This window comes from Scatophagus argus, chromosome 24 (assembly GCF_020382885.2).
Source record: "Scatophagus argus isolate fScaArg1 chromosome 24, fScaArg1.pri, whole genome shotgun sequence".
NCBI classification, from domain to species: Eukaryota; Metazoa; Chordata; class Actinopteri; family Scatophagidae; genus Scatophagus; species Scatophagus argus.
Genome location: NC_058516.1, coordinates 10,829,784 through 10,846,963, shown reverse-complemented (window position 1 = coordinate 10,846,963; position 17,180 = coordinate 10,829,784). Strand labels below are relative to the sequence as shown.

The 17,180-nt window shown below is 40.7% G+C and overlaps 3 protein-coding genes across 4 annotated transcripts; all 3 read right to left on the bottom strand.

The window, feature by feature from the left end:
• Window positions 1-136: 136 nt before the first annotated feature.
• Window positions 137-4,258, bottom strand: LOC124055477 (inosine-uridine preferring nucleoside hydrolase-like). Of its 2 annotated transcripts, XM_046382377.1 has the most exons (9): window positions 4,108-4,178; window positions 3,531-3,611; window positions 2,219-2,399; window positions 1,954-2,133; window positions 1,579-1,690; window positions 960-1,096; window positions 750-827; window positions 534-650; window positions 137-424 (listed from the first exon to the last, which is right to left on the bottom strand). In XM_046382377.1, the coding sequence occupies exons 3-9, from the start codon at window positions 2,396-2,398 to the stop codon at window positions 272-274; spliced, it is 957 nt and encodes a 318-aa protein (XP_046238333.1). In that variant the 5' UTR covers window position 2,399; window positions 3,531-3,611; window positions 4,108-4,178; the 3' UTR covers window positions 137-271. The 2 variants fall into 2 exon arrangements, with proteins under 2 accessions (XP_046238333.1, XP_046238334.1); XM_046382378.1 differs by lacking the exon at window positions 3,531-3,611 and having other exon boundaries at window positions 4,108-4,258.
• A 1,853-nt stretch (window positions 4,259-6,111) lies between these two features.
• LOC124055478 (inosine-uridine preferring nucleoside hydrolase-like) lies at window positions 6,112-9,493 on the bottom strand. The gene is made up of 8 exons (XM_046382379.1): window positions 9,373-9,493; window positions 8,636-8,816; window positions 8,360-8,539; window positions 7,835-7,946; window positions 7,605-7,741; window positions 7,301-7,378; window positions 6,619-6,735; window positions 6,112-6,532 (listed from the first exon to the last, which is right to left on the bottom strand). The coding sequence occupies exons 2-8, from the start codon at window positions 8,813-8,815 to the stop codon at window positions 6,380-6,382; spliced, it is 957 nt and encodes a 318-aa protein (XP_046238335.1). The 5' UTR covers window position 8,816; window positions 9,373-9,493; the 3' UTR covers window positions 6,112-6,379.
• Window positions 9,494-10,420: 927 nt separating this feature from the next.
• Window positions 10,421-14,447, bottom strand: LOC124055479 (inosine-uridine preferring nucleoside hydrolase-like). The gene is made up of 8 exons (XM_046382380.1): window positions 14,330-14,447; window positions 13,358-13,568; window positions 13,037-13,216; window positions 11,861-11,972; window positions 11,624-11,760; window positions 11,409-11,486; window positions 10,750-10,866; window positions 10,421-10,657 (listed from the first exon to the last, which is right to left on the bottom strand). The coding sequence occupies exons 2-8, from the start codon at window positions 13,535-13,537 to the stop codon at window positions 10,505-10,507; spliced, it is 957 nt and encodes a 318-aa protein (XP_046238336.1). The 5' UTR covers window positions 13,538-13,568; window positions 14,330-14,447; the 3' UTR covers window positions 10,421-10,504.
• Window positions 14,448-17,180: the final 2,733 nt, after the last annotated feature.

The following is a 17,180-nucleotide window of genomic DNA, read 5'->3' as shown; positions in this document are numbered from 1 at the left end:
GCAGACTCAAGAGAGCAAGTGTGGCTAATTGTGGCGTGTAGTTTGCCACACAGCTGGGAATTCCTGCTACATATGATTAAGCCTTGAACTGTCACTGTGACTTGTGTTACTTGTGTGGGGAAGAGAAAAACCAGAATGTGTTAAAGACGTCATTTTATTCAGCTTATTACCATGGAATGAATGTGGAATCATTTATTGACATTGTGATGGGAAAATATATTCTGTGTCAGATAGGTGGGTTTTTTTGGATTCTCCAAAATTTCTTTCTTTTTTATTTGAGCGCATTCCACAACAGTGTTTTAAACTTCTCCAAGTCAACTTTCTTCATGATGGTGACCTTGTGCGTCTTCTTCAGCAGATCCATGTAGTCCAGCACCATCATGCCTCGGGTGTAGGTCCCCTCCAGCTCCACTGTCACTGCAACCTGGTGGAGTAATTTTACGCCACTTAGACACCTACGTTGCTTTTAAAGTGATGAAGAGTAATAAGGGGGTTGTTGACGAGAAAGAGCGTTAAATAGGGTTGAAATGAACCTTTTCGCTTTCCGTCACCAGGCTGCCTTCGATGGCTGCAGCCGCTGCGTAGGTGTCGCAGGTGTTGAACCCAGGTCCATCTACTAGTTCCTTCTGGTACCGATCGGTCTGGACCATCTGCACCGGCAACAATCGAACATATGAGACATATGTGGCATTTTCTGTCTGAATTCTTGTTCAGCATGTTGAAATAAAGCAGCCTGGACACTCTCGCACCTCCCTGGTGTGGCGGGAAATCTTTTCCATGAAACGAGCCTTTTCGGTGTCCTGGGCCAGCCACATGTCACAGAAAGACTGAGGGAGGAAAAGACAACAACAACAAAAAAAGACAACAACAAAAGTTATTTAAGTTATTAAAGTTATTGCGTTAATTGTGAATATTCCAGCTGTTTTAATCTTAATTCTAAGAGCAAAATAATGACGGACCCACGGCAGGCTGTTCCTGCAGCTGAACTCCCAGGAGGCGATGTAGGTGGGGCAGGTGTAGCGGTCCAACACGATGTAGGCAGCCTCAGAGTCAGCCACGAAGTTAAACTCCCCACACACCGTGGTGTTACCCCTGGCTGTATGAAACGATGGGCGAAGCAGCAGGTGAGAACCGTTTATTCACGTGCTGATCAATTATACTCTACATATCTTTAAGAGCTGCACCTATTGATATTCTGAGGGTTTTTACAGAGGTTTTTATTCCTAAAAATGGACCAAAATAGTTTTTATTGGATGTTGACAGTATTTTATGGAAAAAGGAAAGTTGAATGAAGTTTCTTAGTCCACACATTCTACATTTCTCGAGCTGGAACTCCGGACTTCCCATCAGCATGAGGTGAGTAGATAAAGACCAAAGTCTCATTTTTGGGTAAACAGTTCCTTCAGTTACATAATGGTTTATTTTATTTGAACATACAATTAAAAAAAAAACTTTAATAGTAAAAATTATTTTAATCTTAATAATTTGCTGGGGAAGTTTCATGTTGGTGTGTTGTGGTCTACTCCCCCCCCCCCCCCACTTATATTTAACGCAAATAAAAACGCATACATAACCTACATTCAATGTTTCCTCCCATGATGTATAGGGCCTTCAGATTCTTAGGGATGGAAGGGTCCAGTTGTACTGCGACAGCCAGGTTAGTGAGGGGGGCTGTGGCCACTAGAGTTACCTGCACACAAAGCAAATGAGGGAAAAAAAAAAGTACTGACTGTATCTTCACTGTATTGTGTATTGTCTCTGCTGTAGTAGCTGATACGTGATTGGTCACTTTCATTTCAAACAGGAACAGGCTAATTAAAGTATCAACCATATTAACTAATGGCCACTGAAGAAATAATACAGGAACTTGTATTTTTGTTAAATTATCATTATTATAAAAAATATTTTCATCATAACATTTTATGTGTTGGATTGATAGAGCTTAACAATCACCTCTCCAGGGTTCTCTTTCACAATGTTGCTGATGGCCTGCACAGCTGTTTCCTTCTGCAGCAGCTCCAGGCCTGGAGCATCTGGATCCGGAACGTCTCCCAGCCCGTCCTTCCCGTGGAAATCTCCAGCGTGGCGTTTACGTGCCATCAGGGGCTCCGAACAGCCGCGGTACACTGGGATCTGTCAAGTATCGCGAGTTTCCCCTCATGTAATGTGCAATACATAAGAAATCATCATACAAGCTTTGACGTGACGCAAACCTTACGTCCAGCCTGTTGCAGACTTTCAGGACACGCAGAGTGTTCTTGAGGACGTTCTCCAGAGGTGTGTTGCCATGGGTGCAGGTGATCCCTAAAATCTCCACATTGGGAGCTGCGAGGGCCATCATGATGGCCTGAGCATCGTCCACTCCAGTGTCCACATCGAGGATCAACTTCTTCTTCATCCTATGTTTGAAAAATGTACATCTTAAGTGTGCTTCTGCCCTCCAGGAGTATTTACACCCCCCCCTCCCTTATCAACCTGATGCTCTTCGACTTTCCTCCTTTTCCCATCACCTGATTGCCACGCCCACTCACACACCTGTTCTCACTTCACTTATCTGCTCTGCCCTTACCTGGCCTACTGCGCTCGCACTCCCACCTGTTTCCACTTTCCCCTCAATCAGCCCTGCAGATACTTAAAGAAGAATTTCAGCACTGCAAAGGTTTTCTCAGCAAAGACTTGAGCAGGCAAATGAGTTGAAGGGAGGGGGTGCAGGCAAAGTGGAAGAAGTTTATCTTTATTCACATACTTGACTCTGTTTATGTGAACCTGTTTCTGTTGCCAACATTTTTGCCTGATAATGGGTTTAGCATTCTTGCCTGCTCCTTGTCAGATTTGTTTTCCTGTTTGGACTGTGGTCTCTGGTTTTGAAACTCGCCTGCCTCGTCATTCCATTAATACTAAACCACTGATCTGCATTCAGCTTTGCCTCAGTCATTTACATTTCGGTCGATTCCCAGCTTTCCTGTCTGCCTGCGCCTCAGCCTTGACGATAACCTACTCTACTAAAGATTTATAAGTTGTGGCAGTTTTATTGTTTATATGATATCTGAAAGCTAAAGAGACTTTTTGAATATTTGGAGCAGAGCACAGATTACACATGCATATACAAGCACGTCTGCTCGTTCCGACGCTTCATTTTAATTCAACAATATGATCCTCCCATGAAGTAAAGAATTATCGAGGACCTTTTTGCCTCCCATATCAAGGAGTTTGGATGTGTTTTTCTGACCCCCCCCAGCGAGACATAAATATGGGTAGTTTGGCATCTCAGGTGTGCAGCAGAACATACTGGACATCGAACGATGTCTGAACACGCCTTGTAAAATGAGTATGTAATTTGCTCGAAAAGCCATTGGGCGTGGCAGAGTTTGAGGCATATTTAAGTCAATAGAAACATGTCGTGCAAACCCTTTCAGCAAGTCAAAATGCAGTTGTGGTTGCATGTCGTATTTAAGCATCTGAAACATCTCGACGTTGTGCTCGGAGATTACAAGCAGCTAATTACTATTGAAAAAGGGTAAAACTCTCATCTGGTGTTCAGATCCTTACGGATGTCGTTTGCTTCGAGAGGCAAAGAGGCGTCTGCTGACTGCCCTGACCTGAAGAGCCGCCTTTTGGAAGACAAACAGACGCTGAGGTGTTGCACAGCAGGCAAAAATCCTCCTGAGAAATGTTTCTTCATATGCAGAAACATCTAAAACTCTTGACGGATATGCTTTGGTTTGATTGGGGTTTGTTTCTTACTTTTTGTTCCTTGCCAAAGAACATGAAGGCTGGGAGGGTATTGTTGAACATATTAATGATCCGTGTCAACAATCAGCTTCATCATATTACTTTAAACAAAACATTCTGGAGCCTTGCAGGTTTCCTGTCTCTGTAGGTGCTTCTAAACTAATATTTTTATATTAACAATGTGACCATAATGTTCTTCCTTGAATCTGACCCACTTACTGTGAGCTTACTTGCTAAGAACAATAGGAAGAAGAAGAAGATTTAAACATTGCTGACTCATACATTCTTAATCAGTCAGGTTCTATAAGGTGATAAATAAATGCTTCAGTAGTCTATGAATACATTAGGTATGAATAGAATACATGGTGAACTTACCTTTCAGAAAAGTTTCAGTGAAGTTCCAGAGCCTTTTCCAAAGTGCACATAATCTGTAAAGTTAAACTTCCTTCTGCCGCACTCTGGTTTTTATGCAGTGGGAACAGCAACAACCAGTTACGCAACAGCCAGAAAACAAAAGACCACATGTGTCTGTGGGGTGAACCAGTGCCAGCATAGCTGAGGCAGGTTTAGTTTTAGTTCAAGTCAAAAAAGAAAAGAGGCTATAACATAATGTACTGAAGTTACATAAGAGACTTTAGGCTCCTCCTCCTCCTCCTCCTGCTGGAAATGCTTTTTAAAAGGGTTAAAAGTATCAATGCCATATGAGTGTCTACAGTTCATTGTGTTATGTTCTGATCTGGTTTAGAAATAGTCGCCATTTCACGCATTACAGGGCATCTTCAGTAAAGTTAATTAAGATAGTCAGAGAACATTCATGTTTCATCATGCAAAGCCTACAACCGCACGACACCTGCACATCCGCAAGAGACTCAGTTCTTTACCGACAGCATTCGTGCCAGGATGGTTGGTACGCTTTGTTATTAACGGTTTGTCAATTAAGGAGTCAACTGACCGCACTTCACATGCTCAAAATGTTTTCATGTGTTCACACCCAGCCCCTCGGGCGAACACACTGTGAATGTCCACGATTCAGTGTATCATCCTAACACAATTTCCTTGATAAGCTGGGGATGACTCTGAGTGTGAGAGGCTCTTAAGACTTTTAATGTTTTATATCTGAAGGCACATGTTATTGAGATCAGATGGGAGATTCATGCGCTGCTATACTGAATGTCTTTTTGTCCACGGAGACATGGAATGTGGAACACATGATGTCAACGTGATACCGATATTTCTTCAGAAGTTTTAGGCGTTTGCTCTAATTTTGTTTCTTGAAGACTGAATCATTTCTTATTCCAAATATTGTTTTTAACTTTTTTTTTTTTTTTTTTTTTTGCAAGTATGGCTGATGGTTCTAATAGGTTTCAATGTATTTGTTTTTTTTTAATTTGCATTTTTGAATCGGGTAAAACAGGATGTTGGAAGATTGTCAATGCAGATTGCTGTGAAGTACAAACAAGTGGGAGTTTTTGTTTTTTTTTAAACATAAATCACTGCGACACACCATGTTTTATTATTCAAATGTTTTCAATGTTCCCATGCAATATGTCGCAACAGTAAAGATCTCTTTTTTTAACTTGGCTCAGGACTTTTATGTTCATTCTATTACACGCATGTGGATGACGAAACCAAGTTTGTTTCATTTTATTATTTCCTTGTACACCAGCAAATTTCAGCGTTTTGGCTGTGAGATAAAAGGCAGCGATTCAGGTTTCTTCATCTGGCACACACAGCACACTAATAATAACGAAATTGTCTTATCTCTCATCTGTGCAAGCTCAAAGGTGACTTTATTAAAATGATAATGTGAATTTGAAAGTGATAATGTCATTCCAAAACAGCATTATAATTAAAGTGTGTTATGTGACTAAAAATTAAAGCGAAAATGTAATGAAACCAATACCAGTTTTCATTTTCACATTCTAAAACCATATTAAAATGAAAATGGAAAAAACTGTTTGGCAGTTTAATTTTCAAAGTCCTGCTCTAAAGTGGAGAATATTTAAATGAAATAAGCGAAACAGCACTGCCACATTGCAGTTCTGATGTCACTTCCCTGGCGCATGACCATCATGGTCCATTGACTTCCTGCTGTTTTTTTTGTTTTGTTTTTTTTTTTCCTTTCAGCAAAGTCGATTTTTCTAGATGTCTGCAAGATTTGCTCCGTATAAATGTCAACACACATTCACCCGCACCACAAAGGCACACGTAAAGTTATGTCTGCAAACATGGGGGTGAGCAATTCAAATAAAATTTTGTCACTTTCAACCAGAAATATTTTACCAAAGTGAATCTTATAGAGTAAATGTCATGACTATTTGAACATGAATCCTATCCGGCATGGGACTCAGAAACCAAGAAAAGCACTTTGGTGAAAGCTTAGGAAGGCATTATTATTTCAGTTTAATGTTTCAGAAAACATATAAAATAAGTTCTCAGTGAATGTTTCACTGATGCTGTGTTGCCCTTGCACACTTTTTGCACATCTCTAAAGAACCTCTCATCTGAGGTGTTGTCTTCACTTAAAAACATATCCAATGACAAGGCCGTTACCAAAGTTTGAGTCATGATTTTTGAAAAAGAATTTGCTTTCTTGTTTATTTTGGTGATGCAATCTCGCGCCTTCAGCTTGCTTGCAGTTTCCACTCTACTTGAGCGAATTCATGAACATTTGCTTGAACTTCTCCAAGTCAACTTTCTTCATGAGGAAAGCCTTGTGTTTCTTCTTCAGCAGCTCCATGTAGTCCAGGACCATCATGCCTCGGGTGTAGGTCCCCTCTAACTCCACCGTGACTGCAACCTGTTGGGGGAACACAGGATTTTGTGGGATAATGATTTAAATAGTACATAATTTCAAGAGAGAAAAGCTGTAGAGCTGGACCTCACCTCGTCACTCTCTGTTATGAACGTGTCATCGATGGCGGCAGCCATGGCGTAGGTGTCGCAGGAATTGAAGCCTTTCCCAGCTATGATCTCCTTTTGATATTCCGCTGACTGAGCTTTCTGCAGACACAACATATCATGAAGATCCATTTAGACATGTTGTGACAGGGGTTTATGCAGTACTATAAGCACACAAGCAGGCCCAAGGTATGAGCAGTATTAACTACTGTTCTCCGAGACGCCAAAGTCGCCCATAAACAAATACTTCCTGTTTATTCTTATAGTTCTCATCTATGGCCCCAAATTTTGGAGGCATCTTTGAAAATGTTGAGATTTGGGGGCTCTAGCTCAAAAATCTGTTCCATTATTTTTGTTATGTAAGTTTTCATATAGAAATTCAAATAAAAAAAAAAATAGCACTTCTGATGTGTGATTTGTAAAAAAAAAAAAGTAAATAAAAATAAATTTTATATATAAATATACATATAACTTTGAATGAAACGTTGCCTCTGATTAAAAATTAAAATTTGCGGTGGGGAAGGATTCAGAGTCAAAGCCATCAGCCAGGAGCCAGACAACATCGTGTGTTTTACAGCTTATACTCATTGAATACACACAATGTAAAATCCTGCCTCTAGAATAAACCATATATTTCTTCATACCACGACAATCTGCCCACTCTCACCTTAATAGAGAGGCTTGTAATGTTTTTCATGAAGGCAGCCTTCTCAGTATTTTGGGACAGCCAGTTCTCACAGAAAGACTGAGGGAGGAAAGCAGAAAATGTTCACTGTGTGTGCGCCATCAAAGCAGAAAGTGTTAAATACATACATACGTGTTTAGGAAAGACCTCACTTGTGATTGTGTGCAAATTAAGCCTGGTTCCAATGCTACCCGTGCCAGTAATTCACTGGGTTTCAGGTGTCCTCACTAGACTTTTTTCCCCCCCACTGGTGCAAACAACCCTCAAGTTGTGTGTATGGCTTTACCCACGGCAGGCTGTTCCTGCAGCTGAACTCCCAGGAGGCGATGTAGGTGGGGCAGGTGTAGCGGTCCAACACGACGTAGGCAGCCTCAGGGTCAGCCACAAAGTTAAACTCCCCACACACTGTGGTGTTACCCCTGGCTGCAGGCATAGTCATAATTCTTCATCAAATTAGAGCAGATATAAATCACAGAATTATGGAAAATTGAGTACATGTTTTGAGAGGTAACATACAATCAGTGTTTCCTCCCATGATGTAAAGGGCCTTCAGCTTCTTAGGGAAGGAGGGGTCCAGTTGTACTGCGACAGCCAGGTTAGTGAGGGGGGCTGTGGCTACCAGACTCACCTGCAGCAAAGGAAAAAAAAAAATCATATTTCTTCTATTTCTTTTAATGGTTTTTAAGCATACCGAAGTAAAGAGTAACAGATGAAGCTGATGACAGTGGGCAAAGCTTTTGAGCTATATCAAGTAACAAACTCTACTGCTTCCCAAAATAGAGACCCCTCAAAGAAATGCCAGAGGTCAAGGCTAATAGAAGAACAATCTCGCTCGTCTCTAGAATGACATCAAAACAGATTAGCAACGAATGTCATAATATTGATACCACAGCCCACGTCGGAATCTCCACCACCTATGATCACTGCTTATGAAGAAGCAGATTTCAGGTGATTTCATGTATTTTGTTTCTGAACTTGGATGTTCTAATCTACACAGGTGGAAAAAAAAAGCCGGCTGTGAAATTGGGATTTACATCTCACCTCTCCGGGGTTCTGGTTGACAAGCTTGATCATGGCTGGAACGCCTCTTTTCTTCTGCAGCAGCTCCAGGCCTGGAGCATCTGGATCTGGTACGTCGCCCAGCCCATCCTTCCCGTGATAATCTCCAGCGTGGCGTTTACGGGTCAGCAGTGGCTCTGAGCAGCCACGATACACCGGAATCTGTGGAAAATAAAAAATAAGATTGTGCTTCTTTGTGTCACCAAGACCCACCTGTTAATATTAAGCGTGTAAAACCCTCTAAATCCACAGACTTACATCCAGCCTGTTGCAGACTTTCAGGACACGCAGCGTGTTCTTGAGGACGTTTTCCAGGGGTGTGTTGCCAAAACAGCAGGTGATCCCCAAAATCTCCACATCTGGAGCTGCAAGGGCCACCATGATGGCCTGAGCATCATCCACCCCTGTGTCTGCATCAATGATCAACTTCTTCTTCATCCTAGGAATGAGAATTTTATGGTACTATCACCTTAAAAATATACCAATATACAGTACTGTGCAAAAATCTAAGGCCACCATTAGATGTATTGTCTTAGCATGGTTATAATGACCACATATAATATTATCTCTTGTATTGGAATACAACCAGAAAATACAACAAATGTGTATGCAGTATTAAAAAAACAGAAACATTTTACTGCCTTTTACTAAACCACATCCAGAACTAATCATCCATATCTCGCACTGGAACAGCACAGTATTAATTGTATATAAAACACATTAACTTGCCTTGTTGTTGAAGGGTGCTGCACAAATAAGCTTACTTTGCTCTGCAACGTGAGTCCTTAACATTGGTCAAAATATACATTTGCATGGTTGAAATAGAGTTGAAAAAGTTATTCTTAGCAGGTAAAAAGTTACAAAAATGATGACAATATAGATAAAATCTTTTTAAATGAGAATAGTGGCGTGTAATTGCAATTTTCCCCATACTAGACTCAACCACACAGTCAAATTTCCTTTTGAAACAGTGAAACTAACTTTAAAATCCTCACCTGGTGAACGGATCTCGATAGAGGATCTCTGCTGCCGCTGCTGCTGTCTGCAGTGGCGTGACGTGAAGCTCTTTTAAAGGCACACAGATTAACTGCTTATGTAAGGGGCAGCAGGCAAACTCCCATCTGGGTGTGTTTCTGCAGATATATCGCAGAAATGTAGGATTTTTTTAAAAAGTGTTTTGCCAGTGTTGGATGACTTCCAAAGAAATTGGAGAAATCATTGGTAGTTTGAGTTTGGAAGTGCATTTTGATGAGTGTTTTCCATATTTACCTCTGTGTTCTGTAATGGAAAACACACTTGTTTACTGGAGTGTTGTTAAATCTTGGAAGCACCATTTCTTTTCTTTTTTTTTTTTTATGGAAAGCTACTTCATTTAACAATAATGACAAATAAAGAGAGATGGGGAATTCTAAAATTAGCCTGACCATAATACAATAGGCTACAGAGTAATTATACTGAAGGATGAGAGGGATGATTCACAGTATAATAAAATTTGTTCTGCCGCTGATGTAAAGAGATATATCCACCAACATGTGGAAAACTTTCACATCCTTGAAAGAATTATCAGCCCGCGGGGTTTAAGACAGTCAGAAGGTGACATGGAATGATAGGAATCTCCCATGAAACACAAGCTGTCCGTGCTTTTTACATTCTGTGGTGTTAAATAACAAAGTCCAACATCTTCTGCAAGACAGTAAAAAGACAAATAATTAAATGAAGGGATCAACAGCATTGAAAACAAAGGATTTTCTTTAAGCTGTTTAGTAGAGTGTGTGTGACTTGTGCTTATGGTACTGACTATTTGCTATTCAGCCAACATCTGTAAACCATCTGTACTGGTTTCAATATAACCTCGTGCATTTAAAATGTGTGGGCCAATCCCTTCCTGGTATGAAGACAGACAATGTTTTTCTCAAGTTTTTGTCAATTTGTAGTCCCTCCCACCCCCCCACCCTGCCTAAAAAAAAGAGATTTCAAAGATAACAGCATTAGTGAGGTTGGTCACTGTAAGAGAAGAGATAAGATAATCCAGAACAGACATTGTAAGATATTGCGTCTTTCATTTTTATTTTGTTTTTACTCTCGTTGAACCAATTTCGTGCATTCAGCTTGCTTGCAGTTTCCACTCTACTTGAGCGAATTCATGAACATTTGCTTGAGCTTCTCCAAGTCAACTTTCTTCATGATGAAAGCCTTGTGTTTCTTCTTCAGCAGCTCCATGTAGTCCAGGACCATCATGCCTCGGGTGTAGGTCCCCTCCAACTCCACTGTGACTGCAACCTGTTGGAGGAACACAGGAGGTTGTGGGTTAAAGACCTAAACTGAAATGTTCTGTATTTTCAAGACAGAAAAGCTGTAGAGCTCGACCTCACCTCGTCACTCTCTGTTATGAACGTGTCATCGATGGCGGCAGCTACAGCGTAGGTGTCGCAGGAATTGAAGCCTTTTCCTTCAGTGATCTCCTTCTGATAGTCTGCTGACTGAGCTTTCTGCAGAAGTAACATATCATGAAGATCTATTTAGACATGTTTCTGCCACTAGAGGGCGCCCAGACAACATCTATGAGTTTCTTTGTTATTGGCGCTGTGATCACTGTCATTGCACTCAGTCATGTCAGTCAGGATAAAAAGCCAAATGTTAGGATTTGACAGTTTATAAAAAGTTACAGAAGAGCGCATTTCAAGGGTGTTCTGTTTGTTGTTATTTATGTTTGCTTTTGCTATCCCCAAAAAGACTTGTGTTGTGCGGGCCCGAGTGAACATAAAACCATTTGAAAAAATATAATTTGCGAATTTGAATGCAGTTCAGAACATTACATAAAGACTGAAGACATGTTATACATACACTGAGTGAGTAATAACACTTCTGACAACATAATTATCTACCTGTTCAAACATGCTCAGCATTGCATGCTGTGCCGTATAACCTTATAGTTAATAACAGGGTATTAAATGCATCAGTTTATGAAGCTTCTTATCAATTTGCCTCCTTGACTTCCTTCATTGTATCACCATAGTCTGCACACTCTTACCTTCATCGAAAGGCTTGAGATCTTCTTCATGAAGGCAGCTTTCTCAGAGTTTTGGGCCAGCCACTGGTCACAGAAAGACTGAGGGAATGAAAATTTTAATCAGGGCTGTAATTAATATATATATGGGGGGGCACATCCCCAAGTATTCAGACCCCCCCCCCTTGAAGGGTACATGACAGGTAAGATCGCTCCTCAAGTTGTGTGTTCAGTCTCACCCACGGCAGGCTGTTCCTGCAGCTGAACTCCCAGGAGGCGATGTAGGTGGGGCAGGTGTAGCGGTCCAACACGACGTAGGCAGCCTCGGGGTCAGCCACAAAGTTAAACTCCCCACACACTGTGGTGTTACCCCTGGCTGCACACAGTCATCGGTTTCAGTAATACAAATGTGCAGATGGAAATCACAGGAGAAGAATGAAAGAACAGACTGAGTACTTCAACAACATATAACTTACATTCAATGTTTCCTCCCATGATGTAAAGGGCCTTCAGCTTCTTAGAGATGGAAGGGTCCAGTTGTACTGCGACAGCCAGGTTAGTGAGGGGGGCTGTGGCCACCAGAGTTACCTTTTAGACAGCAATACAAATTTGTCTTAGAATGGTCTTTGAGTGGCTGTTCTTGTGATATCCTACACAATATAATAATATATACAAAAATAACAGTACTATATATATATATAACAAAAATCCAGTCCAGTCCAGCATAATGGACATCCAGTCTGAGACTTCTTCTTCGGCTTATAAATCATTATCTACAATCCGAATAGCACCTTGAGACAAACAGATGACATTTTGGCTTCTTCGTATGGACGCAAATGAATTACGTGCAACATCAGAGCCTATCAGCTGTTTTCATACTAAAACTGAACTACAGTCGGAAACCAGAACACTTCCGATGCTAAATCTTATCTGTTGCTGAAGATGTGTTCATAGAGATTAGTGTCACTGCAAAATGTTAAAAGTTAGCTCAACATTAGCTGTATTTTATTTGTTTCACTACACCTTTGCCAGGTTTTGGTTCAAGGAACTTGGGGACAGGGACTACTTGCAGACCATGTTGCAGTGTTACATTCTGCATTCACATGAGAACATGTCAGTGCTTGTCAGTCACAATATATCACTGAGCTTCTTTAAATTTATTGTGTACCTGGGTTTTACTCAACCTGGTATTTTGTGCACAGGAATGTCAGGTACGGTGCTAACAGTAGGCTGAAACTGTCAATAAACTACATGTCTCTCTGGCTGAGGGAGCTTGCCGGACGTCAAAGGCACAAATTTATTCGCCACAGTCTTGACTGCATGAGTGAATTCCAGGCTCATGGCAGTTACATTAGAATAAATTTATTTCACCATTGGTGTGACAAGATTCATCTGACCCAAACAGGAATTCAGGAAGATTTTAATATCAGCTGATCACATTTCTCATCATTTTAGATGTGTAAACCTTTCTGTTCCTCATGGGGCTCACATTAATCAGACTCCAAGCTACCTTCACCTGCTCCGTGAGAGGGATTGAATATGAAAGAGAAACAACGCTCTCAAATTTCTTCACATGAGCGAGGTGGAGCAGAAGCATGACGGAAACTGTATACCTGTGATGGTTTTTAAGTATTTAATGTAAACTAGCCCACCTCTCCAGGGTTTTCTTTTGCAATCTTGATAATAGCCAGTGCAGCCTTTTTGTTCTGCAGCAGGCTCAGATCTGGAGCCTCTGGATCCGGGACATCGCCCAGTCCGTCCTTCCCGTGGTAATCTCCAGCATGTTGCTTACGGGCCAGCAGTGGCTTTGAGCAGCCACGATACACTGGGATCTGTAAAGTATAGCAACATGCATGGATTACTTCTTCAATACTTTGTTTTTATCAGGAAAAAACAAAAATACTGCCTAATGCATGCACCAAATCACAACCAAACTCCCTTCACATTGACATTACAGTCAGCCTCAGACTTACATCCAGCCTGTTGCAGGCTTTCAGGACGCGCAGCGTGTTCTTGAGGACGTTCTCAAGGGGTGTGTTGCCATGACAGCAAGTGATCCCCAAAACCTCCACATCCGGAGCGGCGAGGGCCACCATGATGGCCTGAGCATCGTCCACTCCAGTGTCCACATCGAGGATCAACTTCTTCTTCATCCTTGGTCCGATAATGAGAAAGAGGTCACACCTGAAAGGAAGTTGTTTCTGATTACACATACACCAGAAAGGATTTATAAGCTGTGGCAGTGATATTCATTACATATTTTAGCGCAATTATAAAATGTGTTAACTTTCGTGGAAGTGGAACAGTTCACGAAAATGAAAATTAAGTCATCGTCTACTCTATTTCAGGTATAAATAATGCTTTTTCAAATCACTTGGAAATCCTTGGGACGTGGGTTATGTCAGATGAGCTGTATGGAGCCATCTTTAAACTAATTGTTGACTGACTTTCTGTTAATATGGGTGTGAGAAATAATGAACACATTGTTCAGTATTCAGCAGGTGTCTTTTTTGCCTGCCACATTAAAAATGTTTGGATGTATTTCCCCCTCACTCAGCAAGACACAAATATCTGTAAGTAGTTTGGCATCTCGAGTGCAGAATGGTAATGAAATTGCTGCACTACAGGTTTGAGTATATAATATGACTGACGTGCTGTTAGGTGTGGCAGAGTTAAGTTTGAAACAATTTCTTTTCATTGCTCAAAACATTTCATTTGCGAAATCCTCTCAAGAAAAGTTGCAATTAAACATTTGAAACATATTGGCATTGTACTTACAGATAACAGAAATGGGTGTGGAAATAGCAACTCTTGTTTTAAAGAATTCTACTTTTAAAGTAACCCTTGCTTTGCTTGCAGTACTTGATTTAAGAGGATGCCCAAACCTTTAAATGTCTGTGGTTTGAAACTGGTTTCCACGTTAAAATAAAATGTAAAATCCTCACCTGGTGAGCGGATCCTTACAGGCAAAGAGGTGTCTGCTGACTGCCCTGACCTGAAGAGCTGCCTTTTAAAGGACAGAAATAGACGCTGAGGTGTTGCATAGCAAGCGAACACCCCCCTCCCTTGAAGGTGTTTCTGCAGGTCTAGAATCATCTAAAAGCTTTAAAAAATGCTTTTGGTTGCTTTTGGTTTGCGTGTTACTTATTGCTTCCTTTCAAAGAACACGAAGTAACCTCCAGTGTGGCCTATTAAGAACCACCATGTGTTTGTTCTGTCCAAAATACAAAATAGTTTGATCGGTTTGATGGTTCGATCAGAGTTTAATCCACCATTCTGCAGAGAGCTTCCAGAACGAAGGGCTCATGCAATGCAGGTTATTAGCCACATTGTTAAATAAGAAGAAAAGACAGCAATCTCTCAGTTTTCTTTTTTTGATGCTGCATAATGAATTCTTACATCAACTTCGACGCCACTTAACAAATAGAATGCTGCATCGAGACTCATCCGCAACAGGAAAGTTTTGAATACAAAGGGGGTTCGTGGCTGTCCTGAGGCAGCCATCAAAACCTGCATTTCGTCTTGAGCGAAGAATAAACCTGCACTGGTTTGACCACTTGCAAATGTTGACTTGTGGATCTTGTGACAGAGCTGAAGACCTCTGAATTGCCTGATATGTGGAAGAAGGGTTTGAGGTTCCTTCAAGCTCTATAAAGTAAAAAAGCATCAATATGTGTGTATGTATTTTCATCCTGACTCATATGCTTTCATACAGAGAAGAAACATTTATTTTGCTCGGTGACTTTGCAACACAACCAACCCTGCTCAACCTGTTTCTGCTTCACAGGAGACAGCAGAGCATTATTATTATTAAAGCTATATTTAAAGCTGGCATTAACATTACTGTCATTACGGACTCAGTTTTTACATTAGTGCAGAGTTCCTAAGTTGAACAATTGAACTTAACCACAAGTTCCAGTCAGATTCAACAGAGAACCTGGTGATTTGGTCTGTACAGATGAGTGACAGATCCTGCTAAGCACAGCTTTATGTTCTGAAATTTAAACATTTTCTAAACTAACTGACGCTCTGCAACACACTCAGTTTATATGGACTCTGCTGCCAAACATCTTGTCATCATGACTGTTGCAAGTCCGCCAGCTTTATGAAAGTGCAACACCGATTTGCTGCAGTGTAATCCTTTAATAGCATTAACTGTGTTTTTATTATTTATCCACAAATTAATATTTGACTTCTAAAGTTGTAACTAGTTAGGACAGGTCTTGCAGTAGTTATAATTATAATCAATGTGTTTTATGTATGTTTTTATGTATGTCATACTGTGCTTCTAATGTGCTTCTAATGTGCTTCTGCTTTGCAAGTTTCAATTTGTGCCCATATGTCTACTGACATCTTTGGATCCCATGAAGCAATCTGCAAGCTGCATTTTGCCCTATCACCCACAGAGGTGAGGCCGGTTTGAAAGACCTGACAAGATGCATTACCTGTACTCCACAGGAAATGCACATGCTTAGCCCTCATGAAGTTCTGAATGGGGGGCTGAATTAACTCAGCCACTAGCCCAGTAATTGATTATGTGTGGTATCATAGTCAAATAACTGCTGTCTTTGTCAGAATAGGACAAAATCAATCAATGCACTCTGCAGTGAGTCCTCCAATACCATTCACCTTGGAGGAACTCATTTGATCTCTTTTAAGCAGCACAAGTCAGGGCCTGCAAAGTTACCGTTAATAAACGTTCTTAGCAGCATCTTGGATGCAGATTTTGTGGGGTTTTTTTCAGGCATGATTGAGACATGTAGATCTGGTTTGGTTAAATTCTTGTTCACTATTACCATATCAGTGTTCTTAATCTTCTTTTGTCCCTGTCTCTTAGCAACTGTTAAATCAATTATTGATAGAACCACAAAGATGGTGCACACTGACCGTCCACAGAATTTCGACACATGCTGCATTACTACCGGTAGTTTACCTTTATATATAGGTGTAGTTTAATTGGTATCTAATTGATGTGTAACATTCTTGTCTATTGATCATTACTGATGTATGGTTTTGATTGACATGTTTACTTGGTTTTTGAGTGTGTTAGAAATCCCAACTCTAGTGTTGATCTCAGTGTCAAAAAAGTGGGGATCTGTAAAGGAATTTTCCTTCTGTAGGCTAAGAGAAGAGAGTTTCCAGAGAAATTCAAATCAAAGATAGGTTGTACACTGCTGTAGAGGGAACAGGCTGACAAGGCTAGACATTTTGTAAGCCTTGTGGGTCCCCATTCAGGAAGTGGGTTTCAGATTCACACTATGTGTTCTCACTTGTAACTCTTTGGTCTATTCTGTTCTATGTAGCCTCATTAATTGCTTCTCCATAAGACATTGAAATCTCTTTCTATCATCTCTATTACAAAGTGAATATCTAGAAACCAGAGCTCGTAGCTTTTCTAAATATGAACTTCAACGCTATGTTGTTTTCTGCCCTAATACAGAGATGTGGCAAATAAGACAAGTGCTACATTTGTTTAATCCATTAAGGAGACTGAAAAATATCAGGAGCCGATTCTGAAACCTTTCTGTGGGAATGATTGACACCCACAAAGCAAAAAAAATAAATAAATACCAAACATAAAACATCAATAAAATTCCGACTCCAACCAATAACGAACTAATGAAGCTTTTGCCAAAGTTCCCTCAGGAAGACTAGCATGATTGGCTCTGTGGTTTATCTCTCGTATTACCTTGTCATTCACCCCTCTCACAGATAATTTTCTACTGTCTATTGTCTGGGACTGTCAATCAAAGTATGAGCTGTTCTCATCCGCTGCTCAGATCAATCCACGACTAC